This window comes from Diadema antillarum, unplaced genomic scaffold (assembly GCF_040938485.1).
Source record: "Diadema antillarum isolate AM-2024a unplaced genomic scaffold, OU_Dant_1.0 scf00000127, whole genome shotgun sequence".
In the NCBI taxonomy this organism is placed as follows: domain Eukaryota; kingdom Metazoa; phylum Echinodermata; class Echinoidea; order Diadematoida; family Diadematidae; genus Diadema; species Diadema antillarum.
In genome coordinates this window covers 1,304,355-1,331,968 of record NW_027271016.1, presented here as the reverse complement: position 1 = coordinate 1,331,968, position 27,614 = coordinate 1,304,355, and the positions used below count along the sequence as shown (strand labels likewise).

The following is a 27,614-nucleotide window of genomic DNA, read 5'->3' as shown; positions in this document are numbered from 1 at the left end:
TAGTCACCATCACCACGATTACAAGCCCATAACCGGACGGGTGCAGCCAGTGACGTACCGTGGCGGGTTGGTCAAGACGGGGGGGGGGGGGGGGGGGGGACACCTCATGGAAAAGTAATTTTGATGGTGTGTATCACTGATCTCCCCTCTAGAGGGGAGATCAGTGGTGTGTATGCATGCTTGTGCGTGCGTGCGTGTGTATGTGTGTGTGCGCGTATGTGCGTGTGCTGCATGTCAGTCTGGAAACTGGAATGGGGACTGCAATACATAACGGAATGTGATACATTCCACTGCGCAGTCATTTTTTTCCTTATGGATTATGGAATGACGGTGTGAAACGATAAATTACTGGCAGCAACATCAGGAGAATTGCATAACAATTAAATAATGAATGCGAGCGAGCGGAGCGAGCGAGCTTGAAAATTTTGACATTTTACGGTCCCCAAACTGCCGTTTGTACCTATATTTTTTCGCTTTGGAAATTAAGTGGGCGCACCGGACGCAACTGCTGGCAATTACTGGCAACGACATCAGGAGAATGACATAACGATTATATGCGAGCGAGCGAAGCGAGCGAGCTTGAAAATTTTAACATTTTACAGTCCCCAAACTGCCGGTTGTAGCTATATTTTTTTCGCTTTGGAAATTAAGGGAGCGCAACGGGCGCAACTGCTGGCAATTACTGGCAGCAACATCGGGAGAATGGCATCACGATTAATGCGAGCGAGCGGAGCGAGCGAGCATGAAAATTTTGACATTTTACTGTCCCCAAACTGCCGTTTGTGTAGCTATATTTTTTCGCTCTGGAAATTAGGGGGCGCACCGGACGCAACTGCTGGCAATTACTGGCAGCGACATCAGGAGAATGACATAACGATTATTATGCGAGCAAGCGAAGCGAGCGAGCTTGAAAATTTTGACATTTTACAGTCCCAAAACTGCCGGTTGTAGCTTTATTTTTTCGCTTTGGAAATTAAGGGGGGGGGCACCGGGTGCAACTCCTGGCAATTACTGGCAGCAACATTAGGAGAATAACAAAAAGATTATAATATGCGAGCGAGCGCAGCGAGTGAGCCTGCAAATTTTGACATTTTACAGTCCCAAAACTGCCGTTTGTGTAGCTGTATTTTTTCACTTTGGAAATTAAGGGGAGGGGGGGGGCGCACTTGGCGCAACTGCTGGGAATTACTGGTACCAATATCAGCAGAATGGCATAGCGATTAAATGCGAGTCTGAGCTTGAAAATTTTGTTATTTTACAGTCCAAAAACTGCCGTTTGTAGCTATACTTTTTTGGCTTTGGAAATTAAGGGGTGCAACGGGCGCAACTGCTGTCAATAACTGGCAGTGACATCAGGAGAAGAGCATAACAACTAAATGTGAGCGAGCGGAGCGAGTGAGCTTGAAAATTTTGATATTTTTCAGTCTCAAAACTGCCGTTTGTAGCTATACTTTATAATAAGGGGGGCGCACCGGGCGCAACTGCTGGCAATTACTGGCAGCAACATCAGGAGAATGGCATAGCGATTAAATGCGATCGAGCGGACCGAGTGAGCTTGAAAATTTTGACATTTTGCAGTCCAAAACTGCCTTTTGTACTCGCTTTGGAAATTGAGAGGGGGGGGGGGCGGATCCGCCACTGGTAGTCAATGGTGTCGGTTTATGTTCATGATTTGGGGAGGTATGACCAGCGAGGGGGCGTCGAAGTGACCAATAATGGGGAAGGATATCCAAAATCTGCACTTTAGAACATACTCTAATATTATTGTTTGTGTTTGTGTGTGTGTGTGTGTGTTTTATATATACATGAAAAAGTAAGGAAATAGCCCAGGTCAAGTCTTATTATTGGCAATGCAAGGCATTTTGATATAGACTAGTATGTAAAGCAACACTGCAAAATCATTAATGATCTAGCTCTGATATACACGAAGCGTAAGGTACAAAGGTGTACATTCTACATCACATTGCGCAACGTTACAGCGACTCTCTATGCCGTTCGGATGTTCTGAGTACACTGCGCACATCCTGCTTATATTCAGAATGCCAACCAGGAATCATGCTGAATCGCAATATTTTGTCGGCTCCGGACTTTTTGCACAATGTTTCACGTTATATACCTCTTTAATTATGGTTAAAAGAAATCTTAGAAAAATATCTTATTTTTTGATCCCCCTTTCATGTTGATTTCAAAAGCTGTTTAGTAACCCTTGAAATACCATTTTGGTAAGTTTTTTATTCTTTTTTTACGAGCGGATGCGGGGGGGGGGAAGCTTGGCGCCCCCCCCCCCCCACACACACACTTAACAGGGATCGAATGTACCACTGTTTTGCATGAACTTAATATAAAGTATGAGGGAAGTGGCAGCAAAAATGTGAAGACTTTTTGTTTTTGTTTGTTTTTTTTTCTTTTGCTTGTCAGCCGACTTTTGGCGGAAAATCAGACCTTGAAAGAACGAGGAATTTTTGTTGTTGTTTCTCTTATCTTTTGATTTTCTTTCTTCTTGACTGACAGGTGATTTTGACCCCCCCCCCCCCCCGCCCTTTAAAAACGTAGCATAGCCCTGAATAATGCCTAAATATATTCAATGAAATGGTAGGCCTAATATGGATCTCCATTTCTTTGTATGTAATAACGTACCGGTATTATCTTCCCGTAGGTATTGTATTTTTCTATTTTCTTGATTTAAGTCAATAAAGCAATCACCCCAGAGGCATCGTTCTGTAATGATGGTGGGTGGGGAGGGACTTGGAGTTGGAATATCTGTGCGAGGGAGCGGAGCGACCGAATGGGGGAGGGTGTGGGAGGGGGATACCCCCCTCTCAGACGAGGAAGATTTTGCATTTTCAGACCTGAAATTAAGCGATCTGGTGCACACTTTTGGTGAAATTTTGGATTTACATGTTTACAATGTATAGGCCTATACTATTTGACGTTGTCAACGTCTGGGTCATACCTTATGTCGATATTACTGTCTTTGAGAGCGAGCGAAGCGAGCGAGCGCTTGAGAAAATTATGTATACATTATCCTACAAGACTATTCAGCTCTGTTACCTGTCTGGAGGCGGGCGTACGAACGTCATGCAATATGCCAAAATTGATGCAATCACATTTTTGCTTCCTCCATTTTTTTCCTCAAATTTTATGGGGAGGGGATGATTGTACAGGCCATCCCCCCTCCTCCATTTCGGGGGGGGGGGGGATATATCCCCCATCCCCCCGGGATTTACGCCCATGGTGTGTGTGTGTGGGGGGGGGGGCAATGCACGGTGCAATGTGCGTCCCTCAAGAACATACATGCACCCCCAGTAATATTGGAGGTGTTCAAAAAGGGGCATTAAATGCAAATAATTTGATATTAAATGATTTTAGACATTAAGTGTAAAATCTTAGTCGATACCTAGTTGAATCATTACAAAAAATCTTTCATTGCAACAACTTCCCATTTTCGTCTTGCACAGATGCACTGCATTTGCGAATAAAATATTCCCACACCAGACACTCAGAACAGAACTAACTTAGGTCTGCTGATACTGGCACGTCATGACAGGGCTATAGGAGTGTCGATCGTGGAAAAAATTAGGAACTTTTAGTTTTGTGCGCCTCCGCAAAAAAAAAGGAAGAAAAGAAAAAAACCCGGATATGAATGGGTCTGATAATCATATTATCAAAACTCATTCAAATTATTGCATATCATTTTATCTTCAAAATTTGTTGTCAAATCATGAGACAGAGTACTAGTAGCTTAACTTTTAGTGGAGGAATAGAAATTATTCACTTTCCGGAAATGGAAGTGGCAGCTAAAGGCTTTTGTTTTTATATTTTGTTTTATAGTCTGGATCCTCCCCCCCCCCACCCCACACACACACAAATTAGCTTAAATTAACTTCAATTATTAAGAACAAAAAATCAAAATTTGAGGCACTGCATTGTGTAGCGTTTTTTCTCACTTTATTTTGGGAAAATAAGGAAGTTGATAATCTGGCAAAAAGCCGAAAGGTTCAGCTCCCCTCCCCTCCGCCGGCGAAATTGTGCTCGTATAACCAATGTTACTACTAGTAATAAATGTATGAAGCATCAGTATAATTAAGACTTAAGACCCCAATTTCATGAATTACTTTTACAAAAGATAATGGAGAGGGGAAGACCGGATAGATCGCCGTTTTTGGTGTAACGCCTGCCATGCATATGGAAAAGGGCGCAAAACAGCATTGGATAAGTAACCGACGCATTTTGTGTATAAACAAATGGGAGAACCTGACCCAGACCACACCCGTGTAGCCAGGGGGACGATGGGTGTGGTCGCCCCCAAAACGCAAAAAAAAAGGAAAAGAAAAAACATGAAGAAAAAATGGAGTAAAAAAGACAAAAAGGTGAGGAAAAGAAAGAAGAGAAGAAGTAGAAACGTCGATGCTTCGACAATACACAAAGCGCGTCACAGAATCGGTATAGCATGCATTGCACACACATAATTATGCATCATACACAATTTACGGTACCGCGTACAGTATAATACCGGTAAACGGTGAACATTATGCGCAATGTATCTTCGCGATTCGGCCAGAAAGCAAAGCAGGGAAGAGAGAGAGAGAGAGAGAGAGAGAGAGAAAGAAAATGAACACAAAAGAAAGGAAAGGCGGAATTCAAAACGGAAATAAAAGCGGTAAAGACAGCTTTTGTTTCATTTTTTAACATCTAAACATTGTTGAAGAGGGGTGTTGAACAGCTCAAACACCTCCCTTTTGCCCAAGGGAGGTGTTTGAACACCTCAAACACCCCCGTTTTGGCAAAGGGGGGTGTTTGAACACCCAAAACACCCCCCCTCGCTACGCCCTTGCCTTACATGGTTTCAGACCTGCCCAATACATATGATATACAGAATATAGTAGAGGGGGTATGCAGGCCTGTACTATTCGTATGTACTGAGAGAAACAGGTAAATGAACAGGCCCTTTTCTACAACATTGTATATATGCCGTATATATGCCGTACATATTTAGCAAGTCTGTTTTTTGTTTTTTTTTCAAATCGGGACTTCCCAATAATTTTGCTAGTGGTTAAATTTGTGATCATGGGGTGCAGTAATGAACACAGAAATGTGTGCATGCATGCAGATTTGATATTTTCATTAGTTGTTAAATTTGCAAGTAGCACCCGAGTGGCAAAATTCGTGAAAATAAAACCCCCACAACATATGGGGTACATTCATACAGTAGTACATTGTTGACCAACCAACTCTTATCCAGGAAATGTTTAAAGGCATGGCTCGACACTAACTTTTTTGTTTGGTGGTCCGATGGGGCCACCAAAATCCTAAATTTCAAATTTTTGGTGGCCCAAGAGAAAAATTTGGAGTCCCGAAAAAAAAACAATAAAAAACATTAGAAGTCCTATTTTTTTAATGAGTCAAATATGTAAGATTTATGATAGTAAGAATTAGAAGTTGGACATATCTACTCTTAGATAAACTTCAACAAACTTGCAACACTCACTCTCAGGCATTCATTCAGTCCTTTTCATCCATCCTTTGAACAAATTTAACTGCTAATTTCCGGCGCTAAAAGTTACAAATTTATTGACATACTTTTCAAAAAATTTTGGTGGCCCGAGGCGGGCCACCAAATTTGCCCTTTTTTGAAATTTGATGGCCCGACTTTCATTTTTGGTGGCCCCGGGCCACTGGGCCACCGTTAGTGTGGAGCCCTGTTGAAGGTTTTAAAAAGGTGCCTGTATTCCAGACTCCAGCACGTATTCTGTTCAAAACATTATGCAAAGTTGAAATCAGGTTCAATTTGTAAGAAGTCAATTGCGATTTGAACAGGAAAAATAGATTGCAAGATTAATCCGTTGTGTGTCTTTACACCTAGCTGCAACTTTCCAAGCTTTATCGTTATTCAATCCATTCCCCCATGTTTGACCTCTCACCAAGGTGGACATGAATGCAATGATGACATGATTAGGATTAGTGGGATTAGGTAATCTTCATTCCTTGACAGTTAGGGCTGGACAGATGTGTAATTTGGTAAACAAATAAAACTACAATCCAGAGGATGTGCCTATTGGTGAATTAAGCTCTCTTAGGATTAAAAAGGGAAGTGATTTCAAAAAGCGAGTTAGTTTACATGTGTATACATACAAAATGGCAGTCATATGAAATGTTAAAGTTGTTAAGCTATCGTACATATAAGCATTTGTTTTAAATTTATCTACACCTTGAGTTCCTCCCTTTTCATAACAAGGAAGGAATTTTTTCTACTACATGGTGGTCAGTTGGAGTGTAATAGTGGTAAAACAATATCTAATCGGTAGAAAAATGTCAGCCCCTACATGTATACATTCATTCCAGTGCTGCCTAATGTCCATACTGCATATTTTATATTTTGTACTGTTTGTCTGTTTGTTTGTTTGGGTTTTTTTCTCTCAAAAGAGTGCAATAAATTATGCAATTTCTGAACTTAAAATCCATCTTTTGATTGTAATTCATACTTTTCTTTGAGGAAGATGACAGCTGTACTGGTGAGATGGTGTGTGAAACATTATGATTTAGCCAGTCATACATATCAGTGTGTTTGTTTGTTTATGTGTGTGTGTGTGTGTGTGTGTGTGTGTGTGTGTGTGTGCGTGTGTATGTGTGTACAGTAATAGGTGTGTGTGTGTGCAAGCGCAGTATTAACTCACCAGGCGGCTTATAGGTTTTAGAAAGACACACAGAAAATATGAAGTTTCATGGAAATTGGATGTGTGATTGGAAAGAATTTTTTAAGTTTCACATCTTTTCACCAAACAGTGGATGTTATTAGCAACGACATACAAATTCGATGAGGTGGTAATATCCCGTGGATTAACCTCCCAACGAATCTATATTTCTTTGTTTTGACATGAAGACAATGACAACATGTATTCTTCTCTTTAATAAAGGAATGGTATAGTTTTATTCAGATGGGGATTCAGGAATTAATTTTTTTTTTAATGAGATACATGTTGTTAGAAACAACCTGTATGAAATATCAAAGAGCATACAATAATTCATTCATTCATTTATTTTTTCATCTCCAACAGAACTTGTAAACACATTTTTTCTCACATAAAACATAAGTACATATGTGTCGACAATTACAAAATATGAAATATCATATTTGAGAATAAACCAAAGATAGGGTGGAAAAAAAAACACAAAACATTTTTAAGTTTAGAAACTGCAGGAGATGGGGAGAAATGCTGAAGAAGCAATGCTTGTAGGGTGCATCCCCCCCCCCCCGAACGTAGTGAAACTAAATATACATAAGATATCATTGATCTTTTAGTTTTGTACACGAAATTCAATTCAAATCCAATTCAGTTATATCAAAGAGGAATTTAAACTTTATTTGACGAAAATCGGTTGTGGACTGGCTGACATATCCAAAAACATAGTGGTCCTAAGAAATTCCTCTTATATTTGTAGGCTCTTTAATATTCAACATGGAATTGTTTACAAAAGAACCTACAATGTACTTTCATTTCATTTGGATTGGCACATTACAAGGAGAACGAACATGAATGTGTATAACGTTGTCTGTCCTGATGTTCGTTATTCCAAAGGTTCATTATCCCAAAACACACAAATTCCCTATATATGTGATACGTAGATGTTTGTTAATTCGAAAATGAAATGGTTTAATTATGTTCGTTGATTTAAACCTTCGTGGCATCATTCTGAATGTTCCGTTAATCCGAAAATTAAAAGAAGGTGCGCACTAACGAATCTTCGGAATAAAAAGCCCTTTTTTCGTTTGTTTGTTTGTTTGGTGTTTTTTTTTTTCATTTTTGGATTAACGAACCTGCGGAATAGCTAAAAATTTTAGTACATTCAAAATTTTACTTCGAAATACAAATTGTAATTCAAGGAAATATGAAACCTCTTTTTTTTTAGAATCCGAATTTCATTTCTGGGATAGAGCGACCGGCGCCGAGCAAGCATCCTGGGATCAGAGTATTGGTCCAGACAAAATAAGGTTTCACCCATCACTAATTGCAGCAGTAGGGATTCCATTGCAAAAGATCCCTTTCCCTTAACACCATACTTCACGAGTCCCAGGCAATCTATAAACAGGGGCAAAATGCTGACTTTGCATAATACGCAAATTAGTTCCCATCATGATAGAAATAGGTCCTACGGTGTTTCCGTCAAAACGGTTCTCAGGTTTCAGATTTTACAGAAAACCGAGAGTGTTGAAAAAAAAAATGTTAATACAAGATTAGTAAGTGCTGTTGCAAATGTTTCCATAGATAATCTTATTCTTTTTTGCATAATAATGCGCATTATCTTGTGTTGTTGAAAGGAAAGTTAATCTAGTGCTTCGCATCAAAGTGCCCCATATGAGCAAGTGCTCAAATTCATTATTTTAGTTTCTCTTAACCAGAGGGAAAAAATACGGAATACACGTAGGTATTGGTCACAAAATTAGTAAACTGTGCTATTAGATATGTAGTAACAGCTTGACCTTTACTTTCAGTCAAAGTACGAAACCAAACAAAGCAAGTGTCGACAGTTACATTTTGCCCTTGTTTTCTGACGAATTAACCCTTGAGAGTGCTGAATCAGAATGATTAGTTAGCTCATTGCCTCCTTGAGGGGTAAAGAATTAAAAAAGGAAATGTTATTACGGCGGGGGGGGGGGGGGGGGGAATTAAACCTATTTGAAAAGGGTAGGCTACTGTACCCGAATCTGGATGATTTAACTCTTAAGCATCCTTGAGGGTTTTTGAGACATTCAGAATGGCCGTCAAAAATGGCCGATGAAACTGCAGTTATAGTAAATTCCTAATGAAAGTTGTTTGATGGTACTACATCCGAATTAGATCATTCAACTCCTGGAACCTTTAAAGGTTTTGATATAACTATTCGAGTTGGCCATCAAAATGTTTTCCAACAGAGCAGTAAACATCTAGATTTGATTTGTGTTTATAATGTCCTTATGAATAGTTACAAATCAAGAAAAAAACTTTTACCAAATGCGTTCTTGGGTTTTGAGAAATTCAGAGTAACCGTCAAAAACTTAAATTCTCATAGTTATATTTCCGTATATGAATGGTGAGAAAATTTTAAGACAAAAAAGGACATGGTTTTACCTTAATTTGGGGGCAATGAAGCCTATAGTCAATGCTAGTCTTGATGATTCAACTCTTATATCCTATGACATTTGTATGAGATTAACGGTCTGAGATATTCCGTGGCCGCAAAAATCTGAAGATCTCTTATTCTTACTGATGGTGAAAACCAGTCCTGTGCTCTAAAATGATCGGGAGATTGAACCAAGGGTGAATACCAATAATTCGTATTTTTGTATACTACATTTTGGTTGAATAACTCTGTCAGATCACCAAAAATGGTGTAAAAAAACAAACAAACTTCGCAAGCACAGTATATGTTCCACATGCGTACATCAGGCCTTTATATAAGAAGTCGTTCCTACTCGTACAACAAAGACACTTTTGTTGAGATGCAATGGAAATTACAGAGGAAACATTATTCAAGTCGAACTAATGTATAGGCCGACATATCTACAGTAGAAAATGTGCACATTCCAAGGCAAGCTGTTGTGTAGCAGTGGCGGATCAAGAGGGGGCGCACATATAACGGACGCGCCCCCTTTATTCGTCGTTAAAAACAAAAGAAAAAAAAATGAAATGAAACCCGGAAGTGGCACCAGAAATATGTGTTGCGCCCCCCCCCCCCCCCCCGCTTTACAGAATTCCTGGATCCGCCCCTGTGTAGTGCCCAAAGTTACTCAACCCCACAGCCTCGGTAAAGATGAGGTACCTTGAACCACTCTTAACGGGAGCGATTTCAGTTGTTCTGAATGTATAGAATTCTAAAAAGTCGTTCGACCGTCTATCAAAGGAATTTTTTTTTCATGAATTATTAACATCATGCGGAGACATTTTTTCTACAATATCTCTAAAAAAATGGTCCATATTCGAAGGTACCCATTGGAACTTCATGACCAAAGATACCCCTATACCCATAATACAAATATGCATTATGTCAACGTGAATACATACGATTCGTACCTTTAAAAAGTCGTAGGATTGCCTTCTGTGTTGTGTTGTGTTGTGTTTTGTTTAGTTTTATTTCAATCTTCCTTATGGTTGGATTTTAAGTACTGTACAGACAGAGGGGCATGCAGAAAGTTCTGGTTGAAAATTTTTAAGAAATATGAAGGGGTTTGTCGTTAAACGAGTTAAATCCATTGTTATTATCAAGGTTTTTTTCTTATGTTTTGTATATACAGTGTTTATTATTCTTGTATTGTACTGTAAATTAGGGACCCTGTGGAAGAACAGACATATTTTGATAATATGACTGAACAGGCAATCCCCCGTTTCTTCTGTACGTATATGCAATGTATATGCAATTTGTAATGTATGTATTTTTATATGAAGACGGAAATAAAAACAAACAAACAAAAAACAAGGTTTTTTGCAAAGCTGAAAAAAAAAACACGCACAAAGAAAATCTTTAAGTATGATATAGCCCGACATACTATTTTCAATCGAAACTTCAAAATAACATCCCTTTGTTTTGTTACTGTGAGGTATCACTGGAAAGGTTTTATTTAATTTGCTGTATAGATCTGACATATTTTACTTACTTTAGAATTTCATAATGGCATCTAGGCCATTTTGCTATCAAACTTTTCATATTTTTCCTGTAAGTTCTATAGAACCTTAACTATAGTACTTGTATTATTTGTTTGAAATTTGCAAACGCTTTCGATCGTCATATTTGTGTGTGAAATCATTCCTTTTTTGTATTCATCTGTGATATTCGACCTTTGGTCGCCAGTCAAACCGCCGGGTGCGCTAAATACTCAAAATCTACTCACTATCGTACAGATATACTGTATAAAGTACAGACTTTACTATACTGGTAATGCAGACACCTCCTTGAGGAGAGTATTTTTATTATGGAGCTACTGACAAGAAACTGATTAGAGATGCGCGCAGCAAGGTACTACAGTCAGCTGGCAGCAGGTAAGAAGGAGTGTTAAAACTTTTAATTGGGTTTGAACACACACATGTCTGTTGCTGCTGTGCACTACGCACTGTGTTCGTGTGTGTGGAAATCGCATTGCACGGCGTCTGGTCGGGCTACACTGAACTTTGATACTTTGTTGGTCTACTCGCGAGGTACGCCAGATTAAATAAATTTACCACACACAATCAACTTGAATGCTCGAAGATATTACATCTGTAGCCCTCTGTGCTGTTGATAAAGATGGGGGAGGATCTGCGTTTTGATGGCCGCGTTGCTCTTGTGACTGGGGCAGGAGGAGGTGAGCTTGTATGGAGCGGTTGATACTCTCAGTCCCACTGGTAGTAAAATGTGTCAGATAAATTTACTCTTAAAACAACTTCTTCTTCTTCTTCTTCTGATTAAGTCTGCCTCCTTCAATAGACTGAAGATTCTCTCAGACTGGTGCTATTTACGTTATAATACAATTTATTTACAGATATTTACAAGCACATAGAAAATTTGACGAAAATACTAGCCACTGTGATCAACCGTTAGACGGTTTCGAAATGATCCCACATAACTATCGACTATGGCGCTGAAACAATTTCTGACGACAGGGAATTCCAGTTCCTTACAGTTCTTGGGAAGAACGAATGGCGATGCGATTCAGTTCTCGAATATGGTACCTGATAGGAGTGTGGTTGCGAGGCTCTCGTTAACTGAGTAGCCTGTTTGATGATATAGTCCTGTGCTGAAAGAGGAGTGAGATTATTGTGTATTTTGTACATCATAATTAGCCTGTCATTTTCTCTGCGCTGTTCCAGAGTCGTCCAGACTCCAACTAAGTTCTTGTAGCATTTTGGTGACACTCGAGGTGTTATGGTAGCGATTTAAAGTGAATCACGCAGCTCTTCTCTGGACCATTTCCACTTGGTGGATTAGGTTCTTGGTAGATGGGTACCAAACTGTGGAAGCATACTCAACAATTGGTCGAACCAACGTTTTGTACTTCAATCATATTTCTTCTGCGAAACCAAACAAACGACACATGCACGGCAACTGGTGCTATCACTCTCTCAGGCTCTGCTCTGCCTCAACAGCTGATGTTCAGTTTGTTCTTGTAGCCGACCTTAGGTTAGCTAAGAGACCAAAAATGAAAATCACACCGCCATATTTAACGTTAGAAGCGCTCTTTTTTTAATCCATTTTTGAAGATCCTAGGCTATTATTCACACTTTTTAATTGTTCTACTAAACTTCAGAGAACTTCTACATTCGTGACACTTGTGTACAGAAACGTGCGACAGGGCTGTGTAACGTTTAGTTGCATTTAACAGTGCAGCAAGCAGGTTCACATCACACATCACATCATACACATGACCTGTAAATGGAATTGAACAGGGCTCTACACAAAAATGCATACTGCTATAACATACATACCTTGGCCTACTGATATCTTGTTTGATAACCATACATGTACCTGGGTATACTTATTAGCATAAAATATACATCGATTCAGATTTGTCATCTGTCGAACTGTCATAATAAGAAAATAAGAAATAAAACTCTATTTAGACAGGTGTAATTATGTGCTTTCTTCACTTTCTGCAGGTCTTGGCAGGGAGTATGCCTTGATGTTGGCCTCCAGAGGAGCTTCAGTTGTTGGTAAGACAATGTATTCTGATATTCTGATATGTTGAATGTCTTTGCTAAGTAAGGAAAGGCAAATGTATTGTATTAGCAGTGGACGCTTCATTTAATCCATTTTACTTGACCAGATGTATTTCCAGAATGTATGTATAAATATATTCCACTTGAGTAGTATAAGGATAGATAGCTCATCTGTAGCAATTTTTCTTTTGGAAATTTTACACTCTCATCTGTTGGAATATAATAAATGATATCAATGATGCAAGATTTACTCAAAACAGAAGTTCATAGTCACATCAATAGTTATACTCAGACATAGGGACGGTTTGAATAAGTTTTATGGTGAGTCTTAATGGATTCCATAATGGAGGTATGAATATCAATATGTGTATTGTTCCAAAGCATTGGTATAGAGAGTATTTCCAGTAGTATAGAAAGTACATGTATTTTCAGCATTCCTCTTCTCGTTTGCTCGTTTTATTCCCTTGTTCTCTTTGTTTCTCTCCCTCTTTTTTACTTCCCTCCATTACATATATATTCCTTCCCTCACTCCCCCCTCACCCTTCCTCCCCTCTCTCTCAATGTCTTCTCTCAATATATATATCGTCTACCTCTTTGGGCTTTCTCCGGTAGTCAATGACCTTGGTGGAGACAGAGCTGGTCAGGGCAAGAATTCTGCTGCTGCTGATCAAGTCGTCAATGAGATCAGATCCAGAGGGGGAAAGGCTGTCGCCAACTATGGTAAGACAGCTGTATGTTGCGCTTGATCGGTACTGTAGTGCCTTTTGGGATTTGTTTGCAGAGTGGAGAGGGGGAAATTTATTCCAAAAGGAAAGTTTTGTTTTGTTTTGTTTTGTTTTGTTTTGTTTTGTTTTGTTTTGTTTTGTTTTGTTTTGTTTTGTTTTGTTTTGTTTTGTTTTGTTTTGTTTTGTTTTGTTTTGTTTTGTTTTGTTTGCCCTCCACCATTTGTCCAAGGAAGGAGGATTAAGTGATCATTGGCATTGGTTTGTATGTCTGTTTGCAAAATAACTCAAAAAGTTGTGAACAGATTCAAATGAAACTTGCAGGAAAGTTGATAATGACTTAAGAAACAGATGATTAAATTTTGGTATTGATCTGGCAATTTTTATGGATTTTATGAAGGATTTTGATATTTTGGCAGGTAGGGTCAATGAACTTGGGAGTTCAAGCTGTGTGTACACATATTTGAGGTTTGCATATACGCACTCTAAAGCGCGTGCTCTGCCCTGGCGAGGCGCTACGTAGCTGAAAGCTGATAACGTAAACAAAAAGTTTCTATATTGGAAAACTGGGTGATTTTCAGCATGCCTATGTAATAATGGGTGGAAATTAGCTGCTTGATGGAGGTTTGCGCTCTACAAGGGCTTTTCTAGTTTTTTTTTTTTCAGATTTAACAATGGAACCTTGTGAACAGTGTGTAGAAAATTTTAGTATAATCAAATGGACATTAAAGAAAACTATGGACCTGATTGGCAATATTCAAGTGTAGTATAGAATATTAATCTGGAAAGAGTTGCCACAGCCATGCTACTGAATTCTTTTTTGAACAATGTAATATTTTTGAATGATCATCTAGCATTCTACCAATATGATGGCATACAATGCTATCACAGAGAAGCCTCAACTGTAAAGATGGACATTTACACATGGCTATCAAATCAATGTAAGCAAATTCAAGAACATTTGTTACTTTTAATTAATTATCAATATACCAGTTATCCTTATCATCTTGAAATGTCCTGGTAATTATATTGAGACTGTGTGCAGTGGCTTTTATCATTACAAGTCCTTTCTGATGTCAAGGTCTGACATTTCCTTGGGTCATTATGTAGAAGTGTTTCACAGTTATTCATGATTCGCTGAAAAGGTTCATCTGATTGGAAAATCAACTGGATGAGCATTCCTTTTATCACAATTAATGGAAATTACCTTTACTCGATAAGACTTTCGCCTGCTGGCTCTGCAGGCTTCTTCAGATCGAGCGTTGTGAGAAGGACTTCCCACGGGCCGACGTAGCTGGCACACACCAATCTGAGAGGTAAACACAGTTAGTGCATCCTTCTACACAAGAGGAAAAAGAAAGGAATCCACCTCCCACATGCACAAGTCGGCCATCAGCGACCATGCATGTGGCCAGTGAAAACCACCACATCAATTGGAAGAAGTGTTCCATCCTAGCCAGGGACTCTGGGAAAACCTCACGCTGGATAAGTGAAGCAATTCACATTCAGAAACAACAAGGGAAAACCTTCAACCGAGACCTGGGACAATACTCACTTTCCTCAATATACGATCCCGTTCTCTCAGATCGGCGTGCGCCAGCAGGCGAAAGTCTTATCAAGTAAAGGTAATTTCCATTGATTGTGATAAAACGAACGCTCATCCAGTTATTCATGATGTTTTTTATCACTATGATATATCTTCTATTTTGTTTTGTTTTAGATTCTGTTGAAGATGGAGACAAAGTTGTGCAGACTGCCCTTGACAACTTTGGACGGATTGGTAAGGCTTAACCCATTGAGGATGGGTTGATTTTGCTAAAACATGCATTTCCCACAGACACTTGAACGAATATACAGTAAACCTCGGATAAGTCGACGTCGAGTGAGTCGAAAATCACTTAACTCGAAGCAAAATAAAAAGTCCCGATTTTTCCCTATGTATTTTCTCTAAGAAATATTTGGATAAGCCGAAGCACGAGAGTCGAATTTCGGCTGTGTCGAAGTAAAACATTCAGTGCCTTTTGTACAAAATACACGTAGTTTACATCACTTGAGCCGAAGAAGATTTGTCTGGCATTCTCATTACATTTAGAGGAGAACAAAAAAATCGGCATGTCGCAGAACCCCGTCCCTGGCCTGCTGCAGGTAAGCATGCACACTCACCGTACCGCTCTGCACGCATGTCGAATACATACACATGTATACATGTATACACACAGCACATCGATCCACATACTTTATCCATACACACAGCACATCCATACTTTATCCATGTCAAGCCAGAACTCCTTGGTCAACCAATCACTGCTTTAATATTCTAGTGACAGGCCAAGTGGGCGGAGCTTGTTTGTGCGTGCCCGGCTGGCTGTATAGTTTTGTTCAATGGAGGTGGGATGGACCTGGGAGAGTGTTTGTCTCAGGGTAGGTTGACAGAGATGGCTACTTATGTTGCACCATAGACATAGCACATGCACATTGCCACATTAGCGCAGACATTCTCAGAACTACGTTTAACTACTAGTATTGATACAAATTTCATGTTCAATTCAGAACAAAATAAGAACATTATCTTCAAGAACAGACAAATTTGAATGCAAACACACACACGCACGCACACACACACACACATGCACACATGCATGCAAATGTACTATAATACATGTACATACTAAACTGTGAGTCGAAAAAAAATCGACTCTCGCGAGAGTCGAATTTCACTTAAGTCGACGCATTTTTGTCAGTCCCGAGAGCTTCGACTCATGCGAGGTTTACTGTACTTGGGACTCGTCCTCAACAGCATAAAGAATATTTTTCTTTGTTACAGTACTTCTAGATCAGCTTGGTAGTCAGAATGTATTCAGTGTTTGGTGTAAATGCATTTGTTGACAGAAGATGAAAGAGCACTAGTTAGTCAGTACCTTTCGTCAGACAAATTTAAGCTTTGCCCTAAATATATTTCACAATTTCGATACACTGCAATTTGACGTAAACATTAAGATTGTGAAAGTCAAATTTCCTGTAGTTCAAAATCTCAAAATACAGGAATATCATGTTGATTCTCCCCCATTAGCTTCTAGATCTGTAAAGCATCGGTCTAAAAAGGGGAATGAGACATGATCATAATACATTTTTTTTTTTTTTCATTTACAGATATCGTCATCAACAATGCAGGGATTCTGCGAGACCGTTCCATTGCCAGAATGAGTGATCTGGACTGGGGTAAGTTACCTCATGACATGAAGGGGAAAGTTATCCCTCAGAGAGATTCCTGTTGATTGATTGATAGCAATCAATTTGTTAATCAGTGAGAAATGTAAGATTTTAAGTTCAGTGGGCAGGAAATCAGACAGTTTGCTTTCTGAGTGTATTAAAAAAAATCTTGCGCATCATTTTGGCTTGATTGAGCTTCATTTTGGTTTTATTGATCATTGTGATTGCATAACACATGCTCTGTGTTACATTCACAGGACAGTATCCACCCACTTCAATGTGGCACAAATGATGAGAAATCAGTTTGAATTCAAAGCAGTCCCAATATTATAATCATGTTGAGCAGAATAAAGCAGATCATCTGGTCTGATCTGTTTTTCTTGCAATATTTTATATATATGTACAAAATTATAGACATGATGAAAAAAAAAATCATTTCCTCAGACATCAAGTTACTTCCTCCAGGATATGGTTAAGTGCTTCCAGTTTGGTCCAGTGAAACACTGACTTCCACGTAGGCCATGGATTAGGGTGTCATCTGTGCTTACAGCCGGTCCTGTCTTGTGACTCTTCCAGATCTGATCCAACGAGTCCACCTCCGCGGCTCGTTCATGGTGACCCGGGCTGCCTGGCCCCACATGAAAAAGCAGAAATACGGCCGCATCCTGATGACCTCCTCCGCTGCCGGTCTCTATGGCAACTTTGGCCAGGCCAACTACAGTGCAGGTACACTGAAAACGAGAATGACCACTTGGCTTTATACACAGCCACATGCAAACAGTCAATGAGGACACAGCACCTACATGTAGTTTTCCTCGGACTTTGAGAAACAACCAAGAAGAGAAGAAGGAGAGGATAACTGCAATATGACCCTATGATCTTTTGCAGATATATCATTGATCATTGGGATGTTTATTTTGTATCACGGTAGATATAAATGCAAACTGCATGACCTTGTAATCAATGCAGCTCAGTCCTCATGTGCAAGCCTTCCCAAACTCATCCATGTCACATTGATCAATCTAATAGCCAAAACCATCGCATAGTCTACTGTGCAAGGGGCGTTATGCTCTTTGATTTGTCCTTACATATAGTAGCTTTAGTTGTGAATGAAAGCTGGTTGTTAACATGTAATTGGTTTAATATGACACCAAGCATTTTGGAGTCATGTGATAATAGTGGCCTGTACTACTGCCATCCCATAAGTGACACCAAAGTGAGCTTGGGGCTTTCAATAAATTGTATGTTGCATCGCGATCTTGTCAAATTGCTGTCATTGAACTAGAATGATATGCTTTGAAGATATCTACTCAGAATGCAAATGCCCTTTATTAAGTTGCTTAAAATTCTTTGATGGTAGGAATTAGTGTTGGTACACTGATTGAGGTCACATGACATTGAAAATTATGGACACAGTCATTCCTTTTGACTCCCAATATTTTTTAGACTCTGTGTAATTCTATCTTTTCCCCCTGCAGCCAAACTTGGTTTGGTTGGTCTCTCAAACACGCTGGCCAGGGAGGGTGTCAAGTACAACATCCACTGCAATGCCATCGCTCCGATCGCAGCATCGCGGCTCACGGAGGACATCATGCCTCCTGGTAATTTTCATGTATATTTCTCCATATAAACCTCTTGTCATGAGCATGTCTTTACTTCCAGTAAATTTCCTCCTGAGTAATGCCACTGGTGTCTATTCCTGGTCATAGTAGCATTTGTACCATAAAAGTCTCCAAGTTACAGGTTTTGATGATGAGGCTCTGTTTGTTTTTATTTGGGTTTTTTTTTCCAGAATTGATGATTTCGACATACTCCTGGAATTCTTTGAAGTTGAATGATATACTAGAATATATATAGATGAACAACAAAAACTACCTTTTGACCTCGGAAGCAATTAGCAAATTTTCCACTCCAACTATGGACGTGGACTAGAAGAAATATTGGATATGCAGATTTGTTCTTGACAAAATCTAGAATGTAGGTGCATTCTATTTTGAACAAGTTCTTTTTGAGAATGTTCTGTGCCCACATCAAATATATATATCTCTAAAATGTAGTGGCTACAGGTACTATAATTGTTGTTGTTGTTGTTGGTTTTTTTGTTCTAATGAGTTTAAACCATCCAAACACATTCAAGTATTGGCAGTTATAATTGAGAATGCTACAGTCGGGCATTTTTCACTTGTATTAAGAAATCTCGTTTTGTGCAGAGATCTTTGAGAGGCTAAAGCCAGACTACTTGGCGCCAGTCGTTGCCTACCTGAGCCACGAGGACTGTGAGGCCAATGGAGGGGTCTTTGAATGTGGTGCCGGATGGATGTCGCAATGTGAGTATGAATCTATTTTCATTTCTTCTATCTCTTCAGACCCATTCAATCTTTTAAAAAAACAAACAAACAAAGTGTCTGTAGCGAGAGTTTTCCACTTGGTGTAATTGATAAGGTACATGTGTCTGATTTTTTTTTTTTTTTTAATTCAACATATCCAAGCACTTGGAAAGAGATATCAAGAGAATATTTTGTTTCTTTCTGTGTTGTAAGTGCCCCAATGTGAGAGGTTTAGCCAACCCCAATGCACATGGTACTTTATTACAAGGACAAAAGTAATTAAAACAGGCATTAGTCTTTAAATCTGTATATGTTGAACACTTGTATGCGAAATTTAGCCCATAACTTTTTCTTTGCTTTTATATTCTACTCCAAGTGCCTGAAATGGTGAAAGGAATCAATTCAAACTAGACAATATTTATCTTGTTGTATTATATATCTTAATACGTGTTACGGTGTATTTAGACTCTTAATTTGAGGTGTAATGTATGCATTTTCAAGAATAACTTTGCACACTGGTGCTTCACCCCTTGGTATATCATCATACATTGTGTAGTGTATCAACAAGCATCTGAATAAGTCCAGCAAATTCAGTGGAGACATCAGTAATTCAGTTTAATTGTGTATGTTTTATTAGAATTGTAACTGCATTCAGATGTGAATGATTGTGGCATTACCATGATTAGCCATCATTTGTGTATTTAACAGTGAGATGGCAAAGAACAGTAGGAGTAAGCTGCCTGAAACCAAACCAGCCCTTCACACCAGAATCAGGTAAAGAAAATATGCCTACACACATGCCTACAGACAATATTTCATTACTGATTAATCGCCTTATCAGTGTACAAATATATATCTTAATTTAAAGTAGCTGTATTTGTGAGGTCAGGTCAACTCTGAAATGCCTTTCGAAAGGATATACAAGATATGATTCAAAATGATACATTGTATACTTTTAAAGTTCTTCATGAAATTTTACAGATACATAGCACTTTGCATATGATGACTGTTGAAGAAAATAGATGTGCTGTTTAAAACTTAGTTAACCCCAAAATTATGTCTGTAATTGTATGTGTAACTGTTTTCAATGATACCAGATGTGCTCATGTCAAACTATAACACTAGTTGATTGTTATGAGGAGGAGCAAAGTGCAGGTACAGAATTCATTTGCCTGATCTCTTAAGATAGTATTACGAAGTACTTGACCTCTTCAAACTTTACTCCTTTTTTTTTTAAATTGTCACCTAATTATATCATTATTGTTCATTGTCTCAGGCAGAATCTTACAATCTTTTGACGCCTTTTCTCCACAACACGTAGTATTTCTTGATTGTCATTTGTGTATGTGTGTGTGTGTGTGTGTGTGTATGTGTTACTTTAATCACATGAGATTTAATTATTTATGTACTACATATTTTGACAAGTTTGTATGTGTGTAATTCAAGTGCCATTAACAACCAGTATATTTAGTTTTCTTCATTGTTGTTACAATTTCCATAACAGTTCAGTGAATAAAACTTAAATAGAGTATTAAAGGACAAGTTCACCTTCATGGACATGTAGGTTGAGTGAATGCAGCAATATTAGTAGAACACATCAGTGAGAGTTTGAGCTAAATCGGACAATCCGTTAAAAAGTTATGAATTTTTGAAGTTTCTGCTCAGTCACGACTGGGTGAAAAGACTACTATAGCTTGTGATGTCACATGAGTACAACGATATAAAGAAAGAATAAAGAAAATTCAACACATTTCCATTTTTCTCGCATAACAAAAGAACACTTGACTTCTCTCTTTCAGAAGGCAGGGGGAATAATATTGCCCTTAACATACGTCAGTAGCAAGTTGAAGAAATGTGCACTTTATTCAAAAAGTAAAGTTTTGTGAAATTCTCTTTTTATTTTCGTATATAGTTGTACGCATGTGACATCATACACTGTAGTATTTTCTTCCAGCAGTGACTGCGCAGATACTTAAAATATTCGTAACTTTTGAACGGATTGTCCAATTTTCCTCAAACTTTCACTGATGTGTTCTACTAATATTGCTGCAGTCTCTCAACCCTTATGTATATGAAGGTGGACTTGCCCTTTAAAACAGACAGACAAATGAACAGTTAATTTGCTCAAAATCTCACAAGACATTCAAATAATATTAAAAGAATGTGTAATGAATGAGTAACTAAAGGCATTTATTATTATTTTTTTTTTTTGTCCGCATACAGTCCGTGATAACTGGGAGAAGATCTGTGACTTTGAGGGAGAGGTGAACTACCCTTCAAGCACCCAAGGTAATCAATCAATGACAGCATTTATACCAACTTCAGAGAGCATGTATGGGAGATAGGGGCTGCCCAGTGAGTTGCATTTCGTATCCAGTGGTAGCAAGGCTGCGCTCAGTGGTAGAAAGTTGTCGTCAATGCTAATGGCAGACACATGGTGTAGAAAGAAGCGGTGTCCATTTTAAAAAGAAGAGATGCTTGATGCAGTCATAGGGATGTAGTGTCGCGAGGTGATGTCTAGTGGTAGAGGGTTGGGGAAGAGATATATTTATGCGTGAGAGTTGGTATCAGCACCTGTTGTACAGAGGTGGTGTCCAGTGGTGTAAAGCTTGTGTTTCCAATGGTAGAGGGTGACATCAAGTGATGATGAGGTGGTGTAAATGGGCAGACAGGTGGTGCCAGCACAAAGTGTACCCATCACTAGATTACTTCAGTCTTCTTCTCATTCTCGTCAACATGTTTTGTTGGTATTCAAGAGATCAATAATATACAGTGTTTACTTCATTGTACTAGATCAGGAGGTTTTCGTTGATACACCAATGCCATGTGAAATATACCCATGTCTATCAAACCATCACATCAAACCATTCTGTGCGAACATAAAACAGCATCCGATGCCCAGATTTACAGTGCAAACAAATGAGTGTTGGTTTTAATGGGATCTTGCAAGATTAAACAGATTTTGTTTGCTCACCAGGGATGAAGTACAATGTTCAAACCTTGGAACCTCTCATGATGCTGCAAAGACCTGTGTGTGAAAATTTCTCTACTTTGAAGATTAATTGCTTGATTTTACATTTTTTATTTCATTTTACTACACTGCAATATTCTGAGAGGATGAGGGCAAAGCTCAATGGTACTATGATTAAAAGAATGCTTGTTTTTGGCTGTGTAAGAGTAATGCTGCTGTTTTGTTTTGCAATTCATTGGCCACCCTTATTAACTTGTGCATTTCAGGCATTATCTTTGAGATGTTGATTTATGGCCAGTTGCAGTTATTGCTTTGCAAATGACTAAGCAGAGATCAAATACCATATTGAACCTACTCCTCAACGAGTACACTTATGTTACTCATGTAGAATTGTTCTCCCTCAGTATCTGTCTTTCTATGTAGTTTTGTATGTAATTAGTATCACTGTGATATGAGAGCCCATGATATTAATGACAAGGTTGTTTCATAGTGAAAAAATGGCTTTCAAATATCTTGTAGTGTAATGCCTGCACCCCCCCCCCCCAGTAGAAGAGAGAGAGAGGAAAAAAAACAGCAACAACATACATGCCTGTAGGTATTAACCCGTTGAGGATGAGTCCCGAGTATACTCTGGCAAGCATCTATGGGAAATGCGTGCTGTAGCAAAATCAAACTGCCCTCAATGGGTTAAACCTGACCATGGGATAATGTGTGTGATTGACACATCTACCACTCTCTCCACCAGAGTGAGTGTTTAGGATGTATTGCTCTTTGTCACTGTATATTTCATTAATCCAAATGATACCCATTGCATATGACACCATAATGTCTTAATTTTGGGTCTCTAGTGTCTTCTTGCATTTTCCCTCTCTTTTTGCCTTGTCATGATATGTATGATTATTCTTTTCTCTTATCCAACGTTGCATGCAGATTCAATGTCTTACATGTTGGAGAGCTTGACAGACTCCTCCTCCTCTGATGCGAATGCTGATGCGGGAAGTGCTGGTCAAGGCACCAGTGATGATGGTGCTGGAGGTTTTAATCCGGTGAGGGATTTCTTTAACCTTCTCTGTGCCAGTGACTTTGGACAATGTGTTAAATGCTATGGGGTTTTCTGTGGAAATCAGCACTCAAAGCACACAGAGGGTTTAACTTGTAGCTCTTCTTTCTAGACCATATTGGCCAGAAGGCAAGGAAAGACGTCTAAAATGAAAATGGGCATGTTTTAATGTGACATTTTAGTTTATTTTGTTTTTGTTTTGCCGTTTGTTGTCGTTTTGTCATCTTATCATTTATTTATTTGTTTATTTATCCATTTGTTTGCTCTTATATGTATTTATAGTATGCAAAACAACTTTGCCAAGGAATATGATAATACATTTCAGGACAATTAGATGTATCCAAATGTTTGATTAAGGCTGTAATATATGTTTCGTGCATAGTAAGACATTGCAACTTTTTAGATGACAGAGAGATGCCATGAGCTATAAAAGGAATTATCTCTCAAATTTAACACATCAAATATGCACAGGTCCTCAAGTTTCAGAAAGTTATAGATAGTAGTTATATTGTTGTTGTTTTTTCAAACTCTGTATGAATAGAGAATGTTCTGCATTAGAGACAAAAGTCAGTGTAATCAAAAAGCTGTACAGCATGAAGTGACTAAGAAAATATTGCAAACTTTGCAATGAATGGTCCTACCTAGCCATGACAGAATCATTTAGTCCATATTTGGCCCATTGATAAATAATTGCATCAATGTGTTATTTTTGCCTGTACTGCTATCATTAGATACATTGTGTGTTGTGAAAATTCATACTATCCCCGTTGACTGTTGATGTGGTTATGTGGATAATATGTGTTTGCTCATTTACTACAGAAAGTGACATAATATAAGATCATATCTACCAAATTTGATTAACAAGGAAATCATTTTCTTGTTTCAAACAGTCCAGAGCAATTGGTGTGAAGATGCCTGCTGTGGATTTTAGCTACACATCCAGAGATGTCATTCTGTATGCACTTGGAGGTGAGTGAGTTTGGAGACATTCTCCTTGTAGGAACGGTATGCAGGAACATTTTACACCTTCGAATGTTGTTTGATTTTGTAAGACACCATACATCATGAAGAATTTCAACATAGGGGATCAAAAGTTGTAGATATAAGTAGATCTAAAAAAAAAATAGCATTCTGAACATACAAAATGACAGTTTCATGTCATGACTTTGATATGCAGACTCGGCAGCTACAATCCCCCCCCCCAAAAAAAAAAAAAAACAAAAACAAAAACAAAAACAAAAACAAAAACAAAAACATCAAGAAGTGTAGATCCCACATCCCGTTTCTTGTGCCAAAGTTTCCCAAAATGACAAATATATTTATTGCAGCGAACATACTTCCATTATACTGTACACATATCTGAAGCATCAGAATGCCTAGCACTTTCTATGCACATGGCTTCTTTACTTTCTTGTCTTCCTCAAGATATAAGAAAGTTAGCACTTCAAGGTACATTCCTGAAGACTAACCACTATGATTTTAGTGTTAACTATATTGTTTCAACAAAAAACAAAAACAAATCATAGATTGCATACTTGCTGCTCAGAGTTTGTTTTGCAGTCCTCACTTCATTGTTATCATCTTTGCATTTTGTCTTTTATACTTCTCCTTATTTTCCCCATTTCGTCTCCTCATTCTTTTCTTTCTTAATCTGCATCATTTTCTTCTTCTTTCTCTCCGCCTTCTTCATCTCCTGTGCCTACTTTTCTATCTTCTCATTCTTCTACCTTTCACTTTTCTTCCATGTCTTTTCCTTTCCATCTCCTGATCTCCTGCCTTCTATATCTCCTTCCACTTCTCCTTTTCCTTCTTTCTCTTACTTGTTTATTATCTTCTTTCTCCTCTTGCTCCTCCTCCTTCTCATCTCTCCTCATCATCTCAATCCAGTGGGCGTGTCCACCAGACAGCCCGACCACCTCAAGTTCCTGTTTGAGCTCAACGAGGAGTTTTGTGTCCTACCCACGTATGGTGTCATCCCAGCATTCCCTGCCATGGGCGGCCTCACCTCTGTCCCTGGCCTCGAGTCCATTGATGTGACCAAGGTATACTGTATACGGCACATATTTTGTGGGGGGTTTATTTTCACAAATTTTGCGAGTCGGGAGCCATTCACAAATTTTAAACACACAGATATATTTATTCTGATCCTGACATGGACATGGCATGCTTGTATGCATTTTTCTGTTCATTGCTGTACTCCTCGAAAGCAAATTTAACCACTCGAATATTTGTTGTGAATTCCGAATTCGCAAAAAATTAGACTTGCTAGCTGTATGGATTATACAGTATTGTTCTTATATATTATGTCCAATTTCACTGAGCTTTCATTGTTCATAATGATACATATTGTTTATACATACATACATACATTCATCAACCCTAAATACTGTGTATATATAAGCATACTATACGTATATAATGTACAATCATTAATGCATATGAACAAGTTACTAGTATGATAATAGTAATCAAGATTTATAATTCCTCTACTGCATTCACATAACAAGCAGCAATTGTTATGATAAGCTAACGCTGAACTGTTTCACCCGACAGATCCTACACGGTGAGCAGTACCTGGAGATCCTGAAGCCACTCGCAACGGCGGGGACGCTGAAGAACCAGGCCGAGGTAGTGGACATCCTTGACAAGAAGTCTGGAGCCCTCATCATCATTAATGGTCAGTTCTCTTCAAGTGACTTCACAACAATTCACCACGTGTATTCTGGTATAAACATTCCTATCTTAGTGCATGTTATGGAATACCATTCATTCTCAAACAAGCACATCTTGAAAATGTGGTTAAATGTTTTTGTTTTATTCTATTATTGTGGAACCCTTGCTTTTGTGTTCACAGTCACTCCGAAAATGAGCCCATAAGGATTTTGAATATTCAGCACTGTTGACTTCTTCCAGCTTTTGAGCAAGTTGTGTGCATAACTTGTGGTGATTGCAGTTACCATGGCAACAGCCAAAAAATAATTCATTTAAGCATTTCTAGGATGCTTTCAATGATTTTTGTAATGAGTGTGGAATGTCATGAAATTTGTTATGATCATTTCATGTCCATCATTAGAATATTGTCCCATTATTGAATTTATCTGCTGTTTATTCTCAGGACTTTGACATCAATGTGTTGCCCATAATTCCCTGCTCCTTTTCTGTCACTTTCAGTAAATTCCTACGATGAGCGTGATGAACTGGTCATGGTCAACCAGAACGTTGTCTTCCTCGTTGGAGCTGGAGGGTTTGGAGGCAAGCGGACTTCGCCCCATCTCAAGGTTAGAATTCAGTCATACTTGGGAGAGTTGCTACAATGTACATCTTCACTTTTCTAAGAGATACCGCGTTGCAGACTTGATGGATTATTGGATAAAGTATGGAGTCAGTTGTTAATCATAGGCAGACCACAATAAAAATGTCTGATAAAGGGGAACCTATACTGACGTGTAGGGATCTATTTGACAAACTTCTGCATATTTTTTCCATATGACTGAATAATTGCATATATTACAATACTGTAAATCCAGAAATTTTCACAAGCATGAAATATTCGCAAATTTTGAGAGGAGCGAAGATTCACAAAATTCAAATGCATGCGAAAGTTCTTGTCTACACTATACATGAAATGCCAGTTCCAATTTGCAGAAATTTCACGCCTTTGAAAAAACGCTGTTGGCTCCAATTCGTAAAAATTTCATACCACAAATATTTCTGGTCACACATTAACTGTGTGGTTCCCTTTTAGGAAACTGTTAAAGCGCCCTCTCGAGCCCCAGATGCCTCCATGCAGGAGAAGACATCGGTTGACCAGGCTGCCCTCTACAGACTAAGCGGTGACTACAATCCACTCCACATTGACCCATCGTTTGCTGCCATGGGAGGTAAGACGGATAGTGATTGGTGACACATCGCACCAAATTATGCGCACATAGCCTGGCTTCAAGCCAATAGTTGTCATCCTTTTATTGCAAGTATAAGTTTTCCCTCAAACATACCCCCCCCCCCCCTTCCCATGTGAGCCAAGTGCACAAAACAACTACTAGTACAAAGATTGTCACTTTCAAAATAAGAAGAAAGATGAAAGGTATTTGCAGGAGTTTGGTTAGCTAGAGCCGATGCAATGTAAATCGCAATTTTTCTTGCTGAACCTGTCTGTGGGATTTTGATAGATGGAGTTTTATTTTTGCCTGTGTATGTGTGAACCACAGCGCGGAAGAGTGCAGTTTGAATAGTAATTTGACTCGCACTGTAGCAATGTGTGTGAATGAGCCTTAAGTTGTGCACTTCCACTCGGGGATCAGTACCCTTACTCTTTCTCAACTGCTGCAGGATTCAGCCAGCCAATCCTGCATGGTCTCTGCTCCTTTGGATTTGCTGCCCGCCACGTTCTCAAGCAGTATGCTGGAAATGATGTCACCAAATTCAAAGCCATCAAGGTATGCTTATTACACCACACATTCCCCCATAATTCCCTTCATATATAGAGACATATAACAGATGTAACTAGAGAAGCACTCTGAGAGCGCAGACCTCCGCCAAGCATGCAGCTCATTTCCATCACTGATCTTGTTCTTCCATAGAGATATCAGTGATTTCCACCCATACGTGCTTATACTTCATGCTGAAAGTGTTTATAATAGTGTGCTGAAATAAGTCTCC

The 27,614-nt window shown here is 38.8% G+C and overlaps 1 protein-coding gene across 1 annotated transcript in view; it reads left to right on the top strand.

The window, feature by feature from the left end:
- The first annotated feature begins 11,121 nt into the window (after positions 1-11,121).
- Positions 11,122-27,614, top strand: part of LOC139720343 (peroxisomal multifunctional enzyme type 2-like) — a 30,260-nt gene continuing 13,767 nt past the window's right edge. The window contains exons 1-17 of the mRNA XM_071631706.1: positions 11,122-11,314; positions 12,606-12,659; positions 13,278-13,385; positions 15,108-15,167; positions 16,538-16,606; positions 17,174-17,323; positions 18,076-18,198; positions 18,808-18,924; positions 19,633-19,698; positions 21,148-21,213; positions 22,826-22,941; positions 23,846-23,924; positions 24,843-24,997; positions 25,509-25,632; positions 26,127-26,233; positions 26,701-26,836; positions 27,285-27,391. Coding sequence (XP_071487807.1) covers positions 11,257-11,314; positions 12,606-12,659; positions 13,278-13,385; positions 15,108-15,167; positions 16,538-16,606; positions 17,174-17,323; positions 18,076-18,198; positions 18,808-18,924; positions 19,633-19,698; positions 21,148-21,213; positions 22,826-22,941; positions 23,846-23,924; positions 24,843-24,997; positions 25,509-25,632; positions 26,127-26,233; positions 26,701-26,836; positions 27,285-27,391 — 1,695 coding nt within the window. The 5' untranslated portion in view covers positions 11,122-11,256. The remainder of the gene's footprint in view (positions 11,315-12,605; positions 12,660-13,277; positions 13,386-15,107; positions 15,168-16,537; positions 16,607-17,173; positions 17,324-18,075; positions 18,199-18,807; positions 18,925-19,632; positions 19,699-21,147; positions 21,214-22,825; positions 22,942-23,845; positions 23,925-24,842; positions 24,998-25,508; positions 25,633-26,126; positions 26,234-26,700; positions 26,837-27,284; positions 27,392-27,614) is intronic.